At 40.5% G+C, this 17,911-nt stretch overlaps 1 protein-coding gene across 1 annotated transcript in view; it reads right to left on the bottom strand.

Moving 5' to 3' along the window:
- Positions 1-17,911, bottom strand: part of PIP4K2A (phosphatidylinositol-5-phosphate 4-kinase type 2 alpha) — a 145,121-nt gene that overhangs the window by 22,207 nt on the left and 105,003 nt on the right. Inside the window, exon 6 of the mRNA XM_024765718.1 lies at positions 16,733-16,771. Coding sequence (XP_024621486.1) covers positions 16,733-16,771 — 39 coding nt within the window. The remainder of the gene's footprint in view (positions 1-16,732; positions 16,772-17,911) is intronic.

Genomic DNA, 17,911 nt, shown 5'->3' with positions numbered 1-17,911 from the left:
AATATAAGGATTCCCTAGGGTTCAATAAAAGATACAAATGATCTCTAAGGAGAGATTTGGCTAGGGGTTTGAGATTAAAAAAGGAAAAATGTTCAGAACGAAGAGCTACAAAGTCCAGAGCTTTCGTTTTTAGAACTGTGCCTCTGTGGCCAGCTCGGCAAAGACCCAGGCGTAAAGGCAGTGGCCAGAGAGAAAATTAGATTCCGGGAGGGCAAAGGAAGCACGGGGCTCTGCTTCCTCCCGTTAGAACGGCAGACAGGAGGTTTTTTAAAAAGACAAGACATTAGAACTTCCCTTCTAATATAAAAATATTTAGCACTTTTTATAAACTTTAAAATTACTAAATTTTGCACATTCTCTGAAAACAAAAGATAATGCTTATCAAAAGGATTTAAATCTTCTGTTTCAAAAAGAAGTTAACCTGTTTGTAATATCTAATTATTTCATTGGGTTCTGTGACCTGGTGCGTGATTGCTGTCATTTGCATGGAGTTTAGTAATACTGAATGTGTTAAGAGTTAGTAAAGCCAGAAATTACATGGAAATCTTAATTAGATCTTTAATGTCACTAAAATGTCTTTTGGATGACTCAAAAATTTTTAAATCAAATATTTAAAATCTACATTTACAGCCAAAAACTTTAAATACAGAATTCAAACTACAATGTACTGGATTTAACATCATTATACAATTAACTTTTACAAAGAGTCTATTAAATTGCCACTAACAGGAAAAAGAAAAAAATACATGTACTTAAAATGCACAGAGCCAAAATTTACATAATACAGTCACGTTTAAGCATGGAAACCTTAACAGAAAGATGGAATGTACTTCTGTCACACTCGAGTGTTTAATGCAAACAGGATTCTGGCCCCAGAAGGTTTCAATGCAAAGGATAATGCATAGCATAGCACTCCGTGATTAAAGGACTTGTATTTCAGAAAGAAATGAATTTTTCCTCAATGTGCTCATTTGACAACCTGTTTTTAAAAAGTCTAATTGTAACCTTCGACATCTAAGATTGCTGCCTGGTGTCCCTTTGATGGGCCGTATTATGACACTCAGAGCTGAATGCACAACATAAAAAACACGTACTAACTATTGTCTCAAGTTAGGGACTGCTTATTATGTTCCTGATTTACTTGTTAGTCCAAGCTCACCTAAATAAAAATAAACTTGCAAAGAAAGTATAAGCCCCTTTTCATCAGGCTTGCCAAAGTAACTTCATAAAAATCAGAGTCTGGAACTGCTGAACAATCATCGACAGGAAGACACTGGAACTCACCAAAAAAGACACCCCACATCCAAAGACAAAGGGGAAGCCACAAGGAGACGGTAGGAGGGGCGCAATCACAGTAAAATCAAATCCCGTAACTGCTGGGTGGGTGACTCACAAACTGGAGAACACTTATACCACAGAAGTCCACCCACTGGAGTGAAGGTTCTGAGCCCCACGTCAGGCTTCCCAACCTGGGGGTCCGGCAACGGGAGGAGGAATTCCTAGAGAATCAGACTTTGAAGGCTAGTGGGATTTGATTGCAGGACTTCAAAAGGACTGGGGGAAACAGACTCCACTCTTGGAGGGCACACACAAAGTAGGGTGTGCATCAGGACCCAGGGGGAAGGAGCAGTGACCCCAAAAGAGGCCAAACCAGACCTACCTGCTACTGTTGGAGGGTCTCCTGCAGAGGTGGGGGGTGGCTGTGGCACGTCATGGGGACAAGGACACTGGCAGTAGAAGTTCTGGGAAGTACTCCTTGGTGTGAGCCTTCCCAGAGACCACCATTAGCCCCACCAAAGAGCCGGGCAGGCTCCAGTGCTGGGTGGCTTCAGGCCAAACAACCAACAGGGAGGGAACCCAGCCCCACCCATCAGCAGACAAGCGGATTAAAGTTTTACTGAGCTCTGCCCACCAGAGCAACATCCAGCTGTACCCACCACCAATCCCTCCCAACAGGAAGCTTGCACAAGCCTCTTAGACAGCCTCATCCACCAGAGGGCAGACAGCAGAAGCAAGAAGAACTACAGTTTTGCAGGCTGTGGAAGGAAAACCACATTCACAGAAAGGTAAGACAAACGAAAAGGCAGAGGACTTTGTACCAAATGAAGGAACAAGATAAAACCCCAGAAAAACAACTAAATTAAGTGGAGATAGGCAACCTTCCAGAAAAAGAATTCAGAATGACAGTGAAGATGATCCAGGACCTCGGAAAAAGAATGGAGGCAAAGATTGAGGAGATGCAAGAAATGTTTAACAAAGACCTAGAAGAATTAAAGAACAAACACCTAGAAGAATTAAAGAACAAACAGAGACGAACAATACAATAACTGAAATGAAAAATACACTAGAAGGAATCAATAGCAGAATAACTGAGGCAGAGGAACGGATAAGTGACCTGGAAGAGAGAGGGTGGAATTCATTACTGCGAGCAGAATAAAAACAAAAGAATGAAAAGAAATGAAGACAGCCTAAGAGACCTCTGGGACAACATTACATGCACAAACATTCAAATTATAGGGGTCCCAGAAGGAGAAGAGCAAGAGAAAGGACCCAAGAAAATATCTGAAGAGATTATAGTCGAAAACTTCCCTAACATGGGAAAGGAAATAGCCACCCAAGTCCAGGAAGCAGAGGGAGTCCCAGGCAGGATAAACCCAGGAGAAACACACCAAGACACATAGTAATGAAACTGACAAAAACTAAAGACAAAGAAAATTATTGAAAGCAGCAAGGGAAAAATGACAAATAACATACAAGGGAACTCCCATAAGGTTAATAGCTGATTTCTAGCAGAAACTCTACAGGCCAGAAGGGAGTGGCATGATACGTTTAAAGTGATGAATGGGAAGAAACTACAACCAAGATTACTCTACCTGGCAAGGATCTCATTCAGATTCTGAAAAATACCTAGAGACAAATGACAATGAAAACATGACAATCCAAAACCTATGGGTGCAGCAAAAGCAGTTCTAAGAGGGAAGTTTATAGCAATAGAAGCCTACCTCAAGAAACAAGAAAAACCTCAAATAAACAATCTAACCATAACCCTAAAGGAACTGAGAAAGATGAACAAACAAAACCCAAAGTTAGTAGAAGGAAATAAATCATCAAGGTCAGACCAGAAACAAATGAAATAGCAACAAAGAAAACGACAGCAAAGATCAATAAAACTAAAAGCTGTTTCTTTGAGAAGATAAACAAAATTGATAAACCTTTAGCCAGACTCATCAAGAAAAAGAGGGAGAGGACTCAGTAAGATTAGTAGTGAAAAAGGAGAAGTTACAACGGACACCACAGAAATACAAAGCATCCTAAGAGACTACTACAAGCAGCTCTATGCCAATAAAATGGACAACCTGGAAGAAATGGACAAATTCTTAGAAAAGTATAAACTTCCGAGACTGAACCAGGAAAAAATAGAAAATATGAACAGACCAATCACAAGTAATGAAATTGAAACTGTGATTAAAAATCTCCCAACAAACAGAAGTCCAGGTAACAAGACAAAAAGACAACCCTCAGAATGGGAGAAAATATTTGCAGATGAATCAACGGACAAAGGATTAATCTCCAGAATATATAAACAGCTCATGCAGCTCAATATTAAAGAAACAAACAACCCAATCAAAAAATGGGCAGAAGACCTAAATAGACATTTCTCCAAAGAAGACACACAGACGGCCAAGAGGTACATGAAAAGCTGCTCAATATCACTAATTAATAGAGAAATGCAAATCAAAACTACAATGAGGTATCACCTCGCACCAGTTAGAATGGGCATCATCAGAAAATCTACAAACAACAAATGCTGGAGAGGGTGTGGAGAAAAGGGAACCCTCTTGCACTGTTGGTGGGAATGTAAACTGATACAGCCACTATGGAGAACAGTATGGAGGTTTCTTAAAAAACTAAAAATAGAACTACCATATGACCCAGAAATCCCACTATTGAGCATAGACCCAGAGAAAACTATAATTCAAAAAGACACATGCACCCCAATGTTCATTGCAGCACTATTTACAACAGGTAGGTCATGGAAGCAACCTAAATGCCCTTTGACAGACGAATGGATAAATAAGATGTTGTACATATATACAATGGAATATTACCCAGTCAAAAAGGAATGAAATTGGGTCATTTGTAGAGACGTGGGTGGATCTAGAGACTGTCAATACAGAGTGAAGTAAGTGGGAAAGAGAAAAACAGATATCGTATATTAACACATATATGTGGAACCTAGAAAAATGGTACAAATGAACCGGTTTGCAGGGCAGAATCAGAGATACAGATGTAGAGAACAAATGTATGAACAACAAGGGGGGAAGCGGCAGGTGGGTGGGGTGGTGGTGTGATGAATTGGGAGATTGGGATTGACATGTATACACTAATATGTATAAAATGGATAACTAATAAGAACCTGCTGTATAAAAAAATAAATAAAATTCAAAAAAAAATCAGAATCTCTGGGGCTGAAGATATACTCCAGAAATATTTCTGCAAGCAGGAGACTTTTTAGGTAATCCTTACATTGGAGCTAGGTTAAAGATAATTTGCTTGAATCACATATGTGGTATCAATTTTGGGGTAATAAGAGATGTTAAAGATTTTATAATAAAATCAGTTCTGCTTCTCAAAATATCCAAGCCACAAATTTGTTACATGAAAAGGCAAATTAGTTAATATGGGTAAAGTTCAGACAGAAGTGGCAAAGATGGCAGGTGTTTTCTCACAAAAGGTACATATAACCTTTAACAACGTAAGCAGAGTGTCTACACAAGTTCACGGCTTGGGAAGTGATCCAACATGTCTTAATAACTAGTTATTTCCACAATGAGAATGTACACATTTGTGACCAGCATCTGGATACGAAAGTCTCATAATTTTTATTCTGAATCTCTTTGTGTAAATGTAGAAAGAGAATATACCTCAACATACTTGTAGAAACAGCGCTGCAACTAAGAAGCACAAAACCGGATGAGCCCTATCATAATTCTACAATTTAGAACTGTTATGCCTGGTGGAACCCAGCTGTTGGTTATTTATTTTCCCTAAAAGCTGATATTTAGGAAGTGAAACTTACTCCTTTTCTAATACTGTCAGACTTTTCAGAATGACCCTTTAACTCTAAGTGACATGGTGACAGTTTGGTTTTCCTCCATGAGCTGTGATGTGACAGTTAAACCATGTGCAAGCCCTACAAAATAGATTTGTTTCCATCTGATTGGAAGATTCTGTTGCACGGATGTCGATGGTGATAATCTAAGAAATGTCAAAATCTGAAAACGCAAGAAGCTTGCTAAATCGTATGGTGTCTGGTTTAATACTAATCTAGCGAACATCATAAGTTGATTGTTTTATTATACATCTGCAGCAGGCTGGCTTAAACTCAAGCCACATACTATATTTTGGAAGTTGTGTCTCCGCCCCAACTCTTTTTGAAACCAACTGCGTAAGTTGTCAGCTTAAAAAAAAAATTCCCACATCTAACACTGCTTCTGTGTGACTGGGATAATCTGAGTTCAGTTCATTCCAGTGAAACTGAGTTTATACACTGCCATAAACCAGTCTGGCCTGAGGACTAATGCTGTCATCTGGGAGATGCTCACAGGAGTTACTTCATGTTATCTTTCTTCTTCACATGCCACTTTTACCAAAGTCCAAAGGACTCACTTTAAAACTCCGCTTCCCAGAATAACCCCCACGGTTTACATTATAGGGTTCTTTAGGCTTTGCTCAGACATCTGCAAACTTATGTAAGAGTTCAGACCATTTTTTCCATTAGTAATAGCAATCACCTTAACCCATGCCTCGAGCAGACAGGATTTAAGTGATTGTCAAGTCTGCTGAAGTGCACCTCTGTGGGAGGGAAAGCCTCATTTGAAAAAAGGGATTCTTGCAAACACTAAAGCATGAGGACCAATGAAATCCTTTAATAAATGAAGACTAAGTCAGATGATTTATCCCCAAACCCCAAACTTCCATTAGTGCCAGAGCAGGGGCTGGGACTCAGATTTGCTAGGGCTCTGCTTGGTGCCTTTCCCCTCCAGACCCCCTTTTATAAAACATCTCCGGGCCAGGAGGCAGATGGCCCTGCTTCTGCCCGGATGGCGTATTTCCCCCTGCACTCTGGGCGCCAGGATAGCTGTGTCTAACACTGGCTGGCAGAGGGAAATGATTCACAGAAGAAATGAAATCAATCTTTCTTCATTCACAGAAGAAATGAATTTCACAGAAGGTTAAAGCATTAGCAGAGTTGAGGGCCTAAAAACCTTGACAATCTCCCATTAACTGATCATCCACTGACAACGGAAAAGGAAGCGCTTTTTAACTGATAGCAAAGGAAGGTTCCCAGAAGGACACACTGCTGTTTTGTACCTTATGCTCCAAGCTTACCATCTTTTGTTACCTTGCCTTTAACTCATCCTAAAGAACCAGATGGAGGTGGTAATTAATTATAATTCGTTACAATTTAAAGATCACAAAAGAAATGCTGAAAACTGGTTTAGGAAAGCATTGTTTTTTGTTTTGTTTTTTTTTGATGTGAGGGTATTAATGATTAATTTTCCTGAACCTTCAGTCAGTAGTAGGTAAAATGTCAGAGATGGTGACAGTCAGTTAATTGCCAGGGCAATTCACAATTCCGAAGACTCGACCAAGCAGCTTTTTGTAGCCCATTATCAAAGTGTCAACAGTGATCATTGCCAATATAGTTACACAAATGCCAACTGAAGGGCAGCTGTTTTCTTTCAAACGGGTTTCAGGGAGAAGGTCAGATGTTAAAAGGAATCTTCTTATTGTGACCCAATGACTCCATTATACAGGCTTTACTTTACTTAATAAAACCAGACATGAGTTTTGAGAAGAACTGCATAGAACGATGAACAAAATGCATATCTGTGTAAATCCCCAGGACTCGCTCTCTCTCCCTCTCAAGAACATGGACTCTTTAAAGAGTCAGGTCAATCCCCCAGAAATCAAGTGAGTCCAGTTATGTTTTCTTTTACTTGCCTGGATTCCCTGCTGGGTAGCTTGCTTGCTGGCAGCATGCTAAGACTGTCATTTGTAAAAAGCGGTCCGCTCAGCTATAATTACTAATTTGATGTCACACTGGAATTGCAGTGCAGCTGTGAAAAGATGGACCACCAGGGAGATTCGCATTTCTGTCTCATTTAGAGGGGGCGATACTGCTGGAGCCATGAATGGAAGATGCCCTTCCATTAATAAAGGAAAGAATTAAAGAATAAAACAAGTCATAGCAGCTGTCAGAACCTGACAACGGTTTAAAAAAAAAAAAAGCACCGTTCTGCTCTTTTTACAAAAAAAATTCAAGACATCTGTACACGCATGTTCTGATACTTGTTGCCATGAAAGTGATTCCATTATTGTTGGAATATAACTTCCTTATTTCCTTCAGTTCCATCTTCATTATTATGCTAATGCAAATCACACTAATTACGTGTCAAGCTCAAATCGTAGGGAGGGGACCTTTCTGCACCTATATCACGAAATATCTGAAATGACAGTTTTAAAACTTACCATCAACAAGCGAAAAGTATGTGAAATTAAAACAGCTACAATGATGCAAATGAAAGAAAAACTAAGAATTCAGATTACTAATTAAGCCACATCAATGGAGGCTCTCTGTGAAAACTGTTCTTTGCAATTTCGTAGAAAATGATTATACAATGATTGCAATGAAAATATTCTTGCAGACCATTTCGTTTCATTTATAAAAGGCTAAAATGTAGAAAATATTTTCAGCCTTCTCCAATTATTTCTAACTAGAGATAACAATGACTGCTTTGATAATTTATGGTTTTATTCGTGAAGACAAAGAACAGCATGCTTTCTGGAAGAGTCAAAAATATTAACTGATCATGGAAAGAAAACCTGAAAATTGACAGAAAAAGGAAAGCAAAGAAAATTTTTTGAACTTAAAAACCCAAGGGTTTTAAGAGTTCAGCTCCATTAATACATTTCATTTACTGTTATGTGTTACAGTTTAGTAAATGTTACCTTGGTTGTCGCCAGATTATAAACAAACTGCCATATCAGAGAGACATCATGTCCTATTGTCAAGGCAGGCACAGTCTCCAGAAATTACCAGTTTTAATTACTTTCACATCCCATGTCTTCAAGCTACTTCCTCTTGCCTGTGCCCAGTGAGCGCCAGTAAGCTAAAAGGGCAGGTGGATGATGCCTTGGAGCTGCTCCTCCTGGAAGAAGAGCTATCAGGAACCCCAAGCCCAGAAAGAAGTAGAAAGCATTGAATTCTTCCTAGGGGCTACTGCGTAGACAATCCTCAAGTTTACATAGTGTAAGACACAGTGACACAGACTGTACTTACAGAAATACCTGCACTTCTTAAATGGAGGAAATATGAATTGGTTATTTTTGCCAACATGGCATGAGGCCAAACGATTTATTTCATTACTTTTTTTTTTTTTTACTTTTAAATCAAGACTCAACGAACTGCCTTAGTACCATATTGTTTTGGAGTTACATGTTTTTGTCAATGAAACATTGTAGTGAAATGTTTCCTTGTTCATCTTCATGATTCATGGGGTAATATGAATTTTTGATAATAAATCCTCTTTTTTTAAAAAACAAAATAAGTCTCAAACATTTTAGAAGGTTAGAAATGTGCACTCTGGGCTGGAACCCCGGCTGTGTCATGTCAAAACTGTGGTGCAAGTTACAGCCTGTCTGTCAAGTAACTTCATTTACGCAAAGGAAGTAATAACAGCCTCCACCTTAAAGGTGGTGGACAGGATGACATGAGCAAATTGGTGTAAAATTTACAACAGGCTTGGCACATAGTATACGTTCCGTTCAACAAACGTTGGTTACTATTACTTACCTTTTAAATCCCAGTACATTAACAATAAAAAAAATAACCCGCAGTTAAGGTAAGGTTTTGCCTCTGTCACCGACTGTGTGGCAACGTAAGCTTCTGGGTCTCAAATCGATCACGTGTGAGGTGGGGAAATGGGACTCTGACCTCTTAAGGTACCTCCTGTCTCTGACGTCTCTAAGTCCACCTCCAGGGGAGATGTTTTGAGGAACAACTTGTGCACATTCAATAGATGATAAAAGCATCCTAGCAGCATCCTCAGAAAAGTGGGTTTCTGTTAAACACATTCTGTACTTTCATGTCTTTTTCACAGAAACCTACACCAATGAAGGGCTAACCATTTTTGGTGAGGCAGGGGGTGGAACTGTGGTAAGTGCCCTGGGTTCCTGGCAAGTGTCTAGAGGCAGAGCTGCGGAGGGACAGACAGGTAACAATGTTCTGCTCTTGAGGATGAGCCGTCATAGCCACGTCAGATACTGTGGCTTTCCTTCCTATGTGTCCTTGTTTTAGGACTTCGGATTCTGCAGCAATCACCCCACTGGCTGTAACTGTCTTTCTTGGCATTGTTATTGTCATAGCAGACCAAGCCCCTGGGAATAGAAGCTGGAGAAATCAAAATGAACAGGAAAAAAAGGCCACTATCAGTAGTCTCAAGAGACCTGGGAACGAAATAAAAACAGAGCAACCCCTGTGGAGTAGCGCACAGCATCAGGGCCACAGCTCTTACTCCGGGGCTGCCTTCTTTTGATGACGCTGAAGAAGCCTTCTTTCAATGCCAGTGTGTGGTTCTTTAAACAGCCCAGATATTTTCTCCTAGCAGAAAATCCCAATAATACTAAGCCTCTGAGTTTCTCATGGACTAAAACTCAAACACCGGCTTGAGTCTTTGGCACCTGGAAAAAATGTTTACATAGCAACATGTAAACAGAAGTTGACAATCTGTTGTTTCTGCTGCTTTTGGCCAAAGCCGGTGGCTTCACGGTGATTTACACAGAGGTTGGAAGTGTGAAAATGTAGTCACTGGTGCACAGTAAAAATATAAACTGTCAAAGGAGCCACCGTTTCCTTTTTCTCTGCCTCATTTTTTTTTTTTGCGGTACGCAGGCCTCTCACTGTTGTGGCCTCTCCCGTTGCGGAGCACAAGCTCCGGACGCACAGGCTCAGCGGCCATGGCTCACGGGCCCAGCTGCTTCGCGGCATGTGGGATCCTCCCGGACTGGGGCACGAACCTGCGTCCCCTGCATCAGCAGGTGGACTCTCAACCACTGCGCCACCAGGGAAGTCCTGCCTCACTTCTTTTTTAAAAATTTTTATTCATTTAAAAAAATTGTATTGGAGTATGGCTGATTTACAATGTTGTGTTAGTTTCAAGTGTACGGCATAGCGACTCAGTTATACATATACATATATTCTTTTTCATATTCTTTTCCCATATAGGTTATTATAGAATATTGAGTTCCCTTTGCTCTACAGTAGGTCCTTGTTAGTTATCTATTTTACATATAGTAGTGTGTATGTATGCTAATCCCAAGCTCCTAATTTATCCCCCCACCCCTCACCTTTCCCCTTTGGTAACCATAAGTTTGTTTTTGAAATCTGTGAGTCTGTTTCTGTTTTGTAAATAAGTTTATTTATATCATTTAAAAGAAATTAGATTCCACATGAGTGATATCATATGATATTTGTTTTTCTCTTTCTGACTTACTTCACTTAGTATGATAACCTCTAGGTCTATCCATGTTGCTGCAAATGGCATTGTTTCATTATTTTTCATGGCTGAGTAATGTTTCATTGTATATATGTACCACATCTTCTTTATCCATTCATCTGTTGATGGACATTTAGGTTGCTTCCATGTCTTGGCTATTGTAACTAGTGCTACAGTGAAAATTGGGGTGCGTGTATCTTTTCAAATTATGGTTTTCTCTGAATATATGCCCAGGAGTGGGACTGCTGAATCATATGGTAGTTCTGTTTTTAGTTTTTAAAGGAACCCGCATACTGTTCTCCATAGTGGTTGTATCAATTTACATTCCCACCAACAGTGTAGGAGGGTTCCCTTTTCTCCACACCCTCTCCAGCATTTATTGTTTGTAGACTTTGATGATGGCTATTCTGACCAGTGTGAAGTGATACCTCATTGTAGTTTTGATTTGCATTTCTCTGATAATTAGTGATGTTGAGCATCTTTTCATGTGCTTTCTGCCCATCTGTATATCTTCATTGGAAAAATGTCTATTTAGATCTTCTGCCCATTTTCTTATTGGGTTGTTTTTTTTGACATAATTCTGCATGAGCTGTTTGTATATTTTGGAGATTAATCCCTTGTCGGCTGCTTTGTTTGCAAATATTTTTTCCTATTCCGGGGGTTGTCTTTTTGTTTTGTTTATGGTTTCCTTTGCTGTGCAAAAGCTTTTAAGTTTAATTGGGTCCCATTTGTTTATTTTTGTTTTTATTTTCACTACTCTAGGAGGTAGATCAAAAAAAGATACTGCTGCAATTTATGTCAGAGTGTTCTGCCTATGTTTTCCTCTAAGAGTTTTATAGTGTCCGGCCTTACATTTAGGTCTTTGATCCATTTTGAGTTTATTTTTGTGTATGGTTGTTAGAGAATGTTCTAATTTCATTCTTTTCCATGTAGCTGTCCAGTTTTCCCAGAACCACTTATTCAAAGACTGTCTTTTCTCCATTGTATATTCTTGCCTCCTTTGTCATCGATTACTTGTCCACAGGTGTGTGTGTTTATTTCTAGGCTCTCTATCCTGTTCCATTATCTACATTTCTGTGTTTGTGCCAGCACCATAGTGTTTTGATTACTGTAGCTTTGTAGTATAGTCTGAAGTCAAGGAACCCGATTCCTTCAGCTCCGTTCTTTCAAGATTGCTTTGGCTGTTCGGAGTCTTCTGTGTTTCCATAAAAACTAAAAAACATTTTTTGTTCCAATTCTGTGAAAAATGCCGCTGGTAATTTGATAGGGGTTGCATTGGATCTGTCGATTGCCTTGGGTAGTATAGTCATTTTGACAATACTGATTCTTCCAATCCAAGAACATGGTATACCTTTCCATCTGTGTCATCTTTGGTTTCTCTCATCAGTGTCTTATACTTTTCAGAGCACAGGTCTTTTGCCTCCTTAGGTAGGTTTATTCCTAGGTATTTTATTCTTTTTGATGTGACGGTAAGTGGGATTGTTTCCTTAATTTCTCTTTCTGATATTTTGTTGTTAGTGTATAGGAATGCAAGAGATTTGTGTATTACTTTTGTATCCTGCAACTTTACCAAATTCATTGATTAGCTCTAGTAGTCTTCTGGCAGCATCTTTAGGATTTTCTATGTATAGTTTCATGTCATCTTCAAACAGTGACAGATTTACTTCTTCTTTTCCAGTTTGGATTCCTTTTATTTCTTTTTCTTCTCTGATTGCCGTGGCCAGGACTTCCAAAACTATGTTGAATAATAGTGGTGAGAGTGGACATCCTTGTCTTGTTCCTGATCTTAGAGGGAATGCTTTCAGCTTTTCACCATTGAGAATGATGTTAGCTGTGGGTTTGTCATATATGGCCTTTATTATGCTGAGGTTAAGTTCCCTCTATGCCCACTTTCTGGAGAGTTTTTATTATAGACGGCTGTTGAATTTTGTCAGAAGCTTTTTCTGCATCTATTGAGATGATCATATGGTTTTTATTCTTCAGTTTGTTAATGTGGTATACCACACTGATTGATTTGTGGATACTGAAGAGTCCTTGTATCCCTAGGATAAATCCCACTTGATCATGTTGTATGATCCTTTTAATGTATTGCTGGATTTGGTTTGCTAGTGTTTTGTTGAGTACTTTTGCATCTATGTTCATCAATGATATTGGCCTGTAATTTTCTTGTGGCATCTTTTTTCTGGTTTTGGTATCAGGGTGATGGTGGTCCCATAGGATAAGCTGAGTGTTCCTTCCTCTGCAATTTTTTTGCAAGAGTTTCAGAAGGGTAGGTGTTAACTCTTTTCTAAATGTTTGATAGAATTCACCTCTCAAGCCATCTGGCCCTGGACTTCTCTTTGTTGGAAGTCTTTAAATCACTGTTTCAATTTCAGTACTTGTGATTGGTCTGTTCATATTTTGCATTTCTTCTTCCTTCAGTCTTGGAGGTTGTACCTTTCCAAGAATTTGTCTGTTTCTTCTAGGTTGTTCTTTTTATTGGCATATAGTTGTTTGTAGTAATTTCTTACGATCCTTTGTATTTCTGTGGTGTCACTTGTAACATTTTTTCATTTCTAATTTTATTGATTTGAGTCCTTTCCCTTTTCTTCTAAAGATTTATCAATTTTATCTTTTCAAAGAACCAGCTTTTAGTTTCATCGATCTTTTCTATTGTTTTCTTGTTTCTTTCATTTATTTCTGCTCTGATCTTTATTTCTTTCCTTCTAACTTTGGGTTTTGTTTGTTCTTCTTTCTCTAGTTGCTTTAGATATAAGGTTAGGTTGTTCATTTGAGATTTTTCTTGTTTCCTGAGGTTAAGGTTGTATTGGTATAAACTTCCCTCTTAGAACTGCTTTTGCTGCATCCCATAGGTTTTAGATTGTCATGTTTTCGTTGTCATTTGTCTCTGGGTATTTTCTGATTTCCTCTTTGGTTTCTTCAGTGATCCATTGGTTGTTTAGTAACATATTGTTTAGCCTCCACGTGTCTGTATTTTTTACACTTATTTTCCTGTTACTGATTTCTAAGCTCATAGAGTTGTGGTTGAAAAAGATGCCTGATATGATTTCAGTTTTCTTAAGTTTACCAAGGCTTGATTTGTGGCCCAAGATGTGACCTATCCTGGAGAATGTTCCATGTGCCCTTGAGAAGAGTGTATTCTGCTCTTTTGGATGGAACGTTCTATAGATATCAGTTAAGTGCACCTGGTCTAATGTGTCATTTAAGACCTGTGTTTCCTTATTGATTTTCTATCTGGATGATCTGTCCATTGATTAGAGTGGGTGTCCCCCACTATTACTCTGTTACTGTTGATTTCTCCTTTTATGGCCGTTAGCATTTGCCTTTTATATTGAGGTGCTCCTATGTTGGGTGTATATATATTTACAATTGTTAATATCTTCTTGGATTGATCCCATGATCATTATGTAGAGTCCTTCTTTGTCTCTTATAACAGTCTTTAAAGTCTATTTTGTCTGATATGAGTATTGCTACTCCAGCTTTCGATTTCCATTTACATGAAATACCTTTTTCCATCCCCTCACTTTCAGTCTGTATGTGTCCCTAGATCTGAAGTGCATCTCTTGTAGACAACATATATATGTGTCTCGTTTTTGTATCTATTCAGCCAGTGTATGTCTTGGCTGGAGCACTTAATCCATTTATATTTAAGGTAATTATTGATATGTATGTTTTGTTTTTTGTGGTACGTGGGCCTCTCACTGTTGTGGCCTCTCCTGTTGCAGAGCACAGGCTCCGGACGCGCAGGCTCAGCAGCCTTGGCTCACGGGCCTAGCTGCTCCGCGGCATGTGGGATCCTCCCGGACCGGGGCACGAACCCGTGTCCCCTGCATCGGCAGGCGGACTCTCAACCACTGCGCCACCAGGGAAGCCCAGGTATGTATGTTCTTATTGCCATTTTGTTAATTGTTTTGCATTTGTTTTTGCAGGTCTTTTTTCTTCCCTTCCCCTTTTGTTCACTTCTCTTGTGACTTGATGACTATCTTTAGTGTTGTGTTTGGATTGTTTTTTCTTTTTTGTGTGTGTATCTACTATAGATTTTTGGTTTGTGGTTCCTGTGAGGTTTTGATATAGCAGTCAATATATATACAAGATTGTTTGAAGTTGCTGGTCTCTTAATTTCCAATGCATTTCCAATATCCTGCATTTGTACTCTCCTGTTCTCATGATTGCTAGTTTTGACGACATATTTGTGTGTGGATGATCCCCTACCTTTATTTCATGTTTGCCTTTACCAGTGAGCTTTCCCATTCATAATTTTCTTGTTTCTAGTTGTGGCCTTTTATTTTCTGCCTAGAGAAGTTCCTTTAGTATTTGTTGTAAAGCTGGTTTGCTGGTGCTGAATCCTCTTGGCTTTTGCTTGTCTGTGAAGCTTTTGATTTCTCTGTCAAATGTGAACGAGAGCCTTGCTGGACACAGTATTCTTGGTTGTAGGTTTTCCCCTTTCATCACTTTAAACATATCACGCCACTCCCTTCTGGCCTGCGAGTTTCTGCCGAAAAATCAGCTGATAACCTTATGGGAGTTCCCTTGTATGTTAACAACTGTTGCTTTTCCCTTGATACTTTTAATATTTTTTCTTTAATTTTTGGCAGTTTGATGAATATGTGTCTTGGTGTCTTCCTCCTTGGGTTTATCTTGTATGGGACTCTCCGTGCTTCCTGGACTTGAGTGAGTGTTCATGTTAGGCTCATCCTAGGTGACCTCGTTGACACTTCCCTGTCTTTGATCATCCTTCCTGGCGGGTTTCCCAAGCCCCCTTTTCCCGCTGAAGCCCTCTCGTGCCTACTGGACATCTCCGTTCTGATGCTGTGCTGACAATTCTAACTACTCTGCCTGCTTCCTTTTTCCATGAGTGGAATCAGCACCTACCCCACTGTCCAAACCAGAAAGTTTGGAGTCACCCTCCCTCCACACACACTCCCTGGCACTGTTCACCTCCCATATTCAATCTCTGAGTTCTGTGGATTCTTCTTCCTAAATCTCTCTATCCTCTTCCACCACCCCAGGTCGGGCCACCATCTATTCTGGGTTATTTCCACAGCCACTCTAGACGGCCCTGCGTACCTGTGTGGCCTCATCCCAGCCTCCAATGAAAGCACTGAGTGCTCCCTCTTTCTCTAGCCAACTGCTGCTCATCCTTCAGGTTTCCAATCACCTCTTCCAGGAAGACCACCAAGCCAGATTTAGGTGCCCTTGCTACGTGTTTCCTATCAAAGCACTCTTATCACATGATACTGCCCTTTCCTATTTAATGTCTGTATTGCTTTGCAGGCCATGTGTTTGTGGTTCATTATTTTAGCCCCTGAAGCTAGGACAGTGACCATAAAGACATTCACAAACTTCTGGATGAATAAGTAAAAGGAGATTTCCAAATCTATAAAATTCAAACCCAAACTGAGTGATATCATCCTAAATAACTTAATTTAGAAACAAAAACCTTGAGCCCAGCTTTCAAATGGTTTGGTCAAGAAAAGGCACTTCAACACCATGAGGAGTAAGCTGAGAGCACAGGGGCGCCTTTCGTGTAAGCAAACCCCCATTGTGGGCAGTTGAGGTTTGCACACGGAAAGCTGCCTCCCAAATTCTTAAACTGATTCCAGTTGAATCTGTTTATAATCCTGCATAGTCAACAAAATGTGGTTCAAGTATTACCTAATGTCCAGTGACTCAGAAGAAAGTAAAGAGTCTCCTCGTCCATCCCTAAGTCTTTACACACAAAAAATACTCTAATGAGATCTTAACATTTTATAGTTGGAAAGGAGTTTGAAGCTCATAAGCAATATTTTATTGGTGAATTTGAAGCTCAACACTGTCGTTTTACAGGTGAGAAAACTGGGACTCCGGGAGGCAGAGAAACTGACTCAAGGTCACACCTGCCCTGTTAGTCATAAAGTGGGGCTAGGTCTCGGGTGCTGGGCTGTACCTGCCAGTTTGGAGCATGCTGACAGCAGAGGCGGCTGTTTTCTCAAAATCACGTTGATAGGAAATGTTTCACACACACCTCAAACTAATAACTACTTCACTGTCCAACGGGGCAGCCAACCCGAGGGAGAGAACTGGAGGAGAACGTCCCTCAGGCCCATGAAGAGCTTCTCACTGTAGCGGAGGGGAAATGGCTAGAACCGCATGTCCGCGGGAGTGAGGTGAGAGAGATGCCGGGCACTTACCTTTTCTTTGTCACTTGCTTCCCTAGCCACTGTAGAGCCCTGAAAGAGAAAGAGATAATGAAACCATGCACACGCGAGGTATCAGCTTCACGTGAAAAATGCAAGCACTCCAGGGCAGAGCACGGAAATAAATGAGCACCGACTTTGCTCCGGCCCCTCCCCGAGTGTGCTGCACCCTCTGTAGGGATTTCTGTCCACCTGTCTCCAACCCCTTCCCTGCCGTGTCACCTGTGCTGTCTTCTCCCTGGTTCCTGTCCTCCTGCTGGAAATCAGAAAACCCGACAATCACGTGAACAATGACTTACTAAACGTGGAGTCAAACATCAATCGTCAGAAGTGGTTGGTTTGAGGGTCTTCAAAGTGAAGTGGGCCGTCAGCTGGCCGCAGTGACCACTGGGGCATAGAGGCCTCTTTCCCACGCTGCGTCCTCTAGGTGGGGGTGTGCCCTGGCCCCCGAATGCCCGTCTCCCCTGGCTTAGGGTTACTGATGCATGTGCTTCCTCACTTACCATGACTAAGACCCAGTGGGTACTTCCCGGCCCCTTTCACTTTGGAGGTCCCTTCAAACACACGTCTCCTTGCACCGCTTCTGTGTCAGAACCTAGGCTGAGCACAGAGGTATAAAGTAGAAGAAAACACAGTTCTTGGTCGCAGCAATTTCTACTCTACTGCACTGGTTTTCCAAATGAAGCCCTCGGTTCTGTGTTGTCTGAAATGACAGAGTCCTCCTGATGCCGACAGGGGTGCTTTGGGGTAGAGTTCAAGAACAGAAACTGTCCTTTGTTTGTGGAAGATCTTAATGCAAAAGAAAGATTAGGAAATAAATGGCCAGTGAATTCCTAACTTTGTTAATACAACAACAGTGAGCATTTATCCTTTGTGCTCCGTGGTGACCATCGCAGTGTCTCACCCAGCAACGCCCAGTGTTTGCTGAGTGAACGGCTGGAGGAGGAGGATCACGGCCCGACTGACTGCTCTCCCTCCCCTGCCAGCACTGGATGCCCAGACTATGACTAGGTCAGTGGAGCAATCCATTTACCTATGTTTTAAATAGATATTTATTGGCCTGGAATACTTGCATTAGCCAATCATTAAGAGAATGTGTATGTGACTTGGGAAAATTTAAAGTAGGTTCTAGGTTGGCCACTCTTAACATTTTTGCTCTATGACCATCTTGCC

The sequence above is a fragment of the Neophocaena asiaeorientalis genome, unplaced genomic scaffold, assembly GCF_003031525.2.
Source record: "Neophocaena asiaeorientalis asiaeorientalis breed wild unplaced genomic scaffold, Neophocaena_asiaeorientalis_V1.1 scaffold217, whole genome shotgun sequence".
Classification (NCBI taxonomy): Eukaryota; Metazoa; Chordata; class Mammalia; order Artiodactyla; family Phocoenidae; genus Neophocaena; species Neophocaena asiaeorientalis.
Note: the sequence above shows the minus strand (reverse complement) of the source record. Positions and strands in the feature narration are given on the sequence as shown.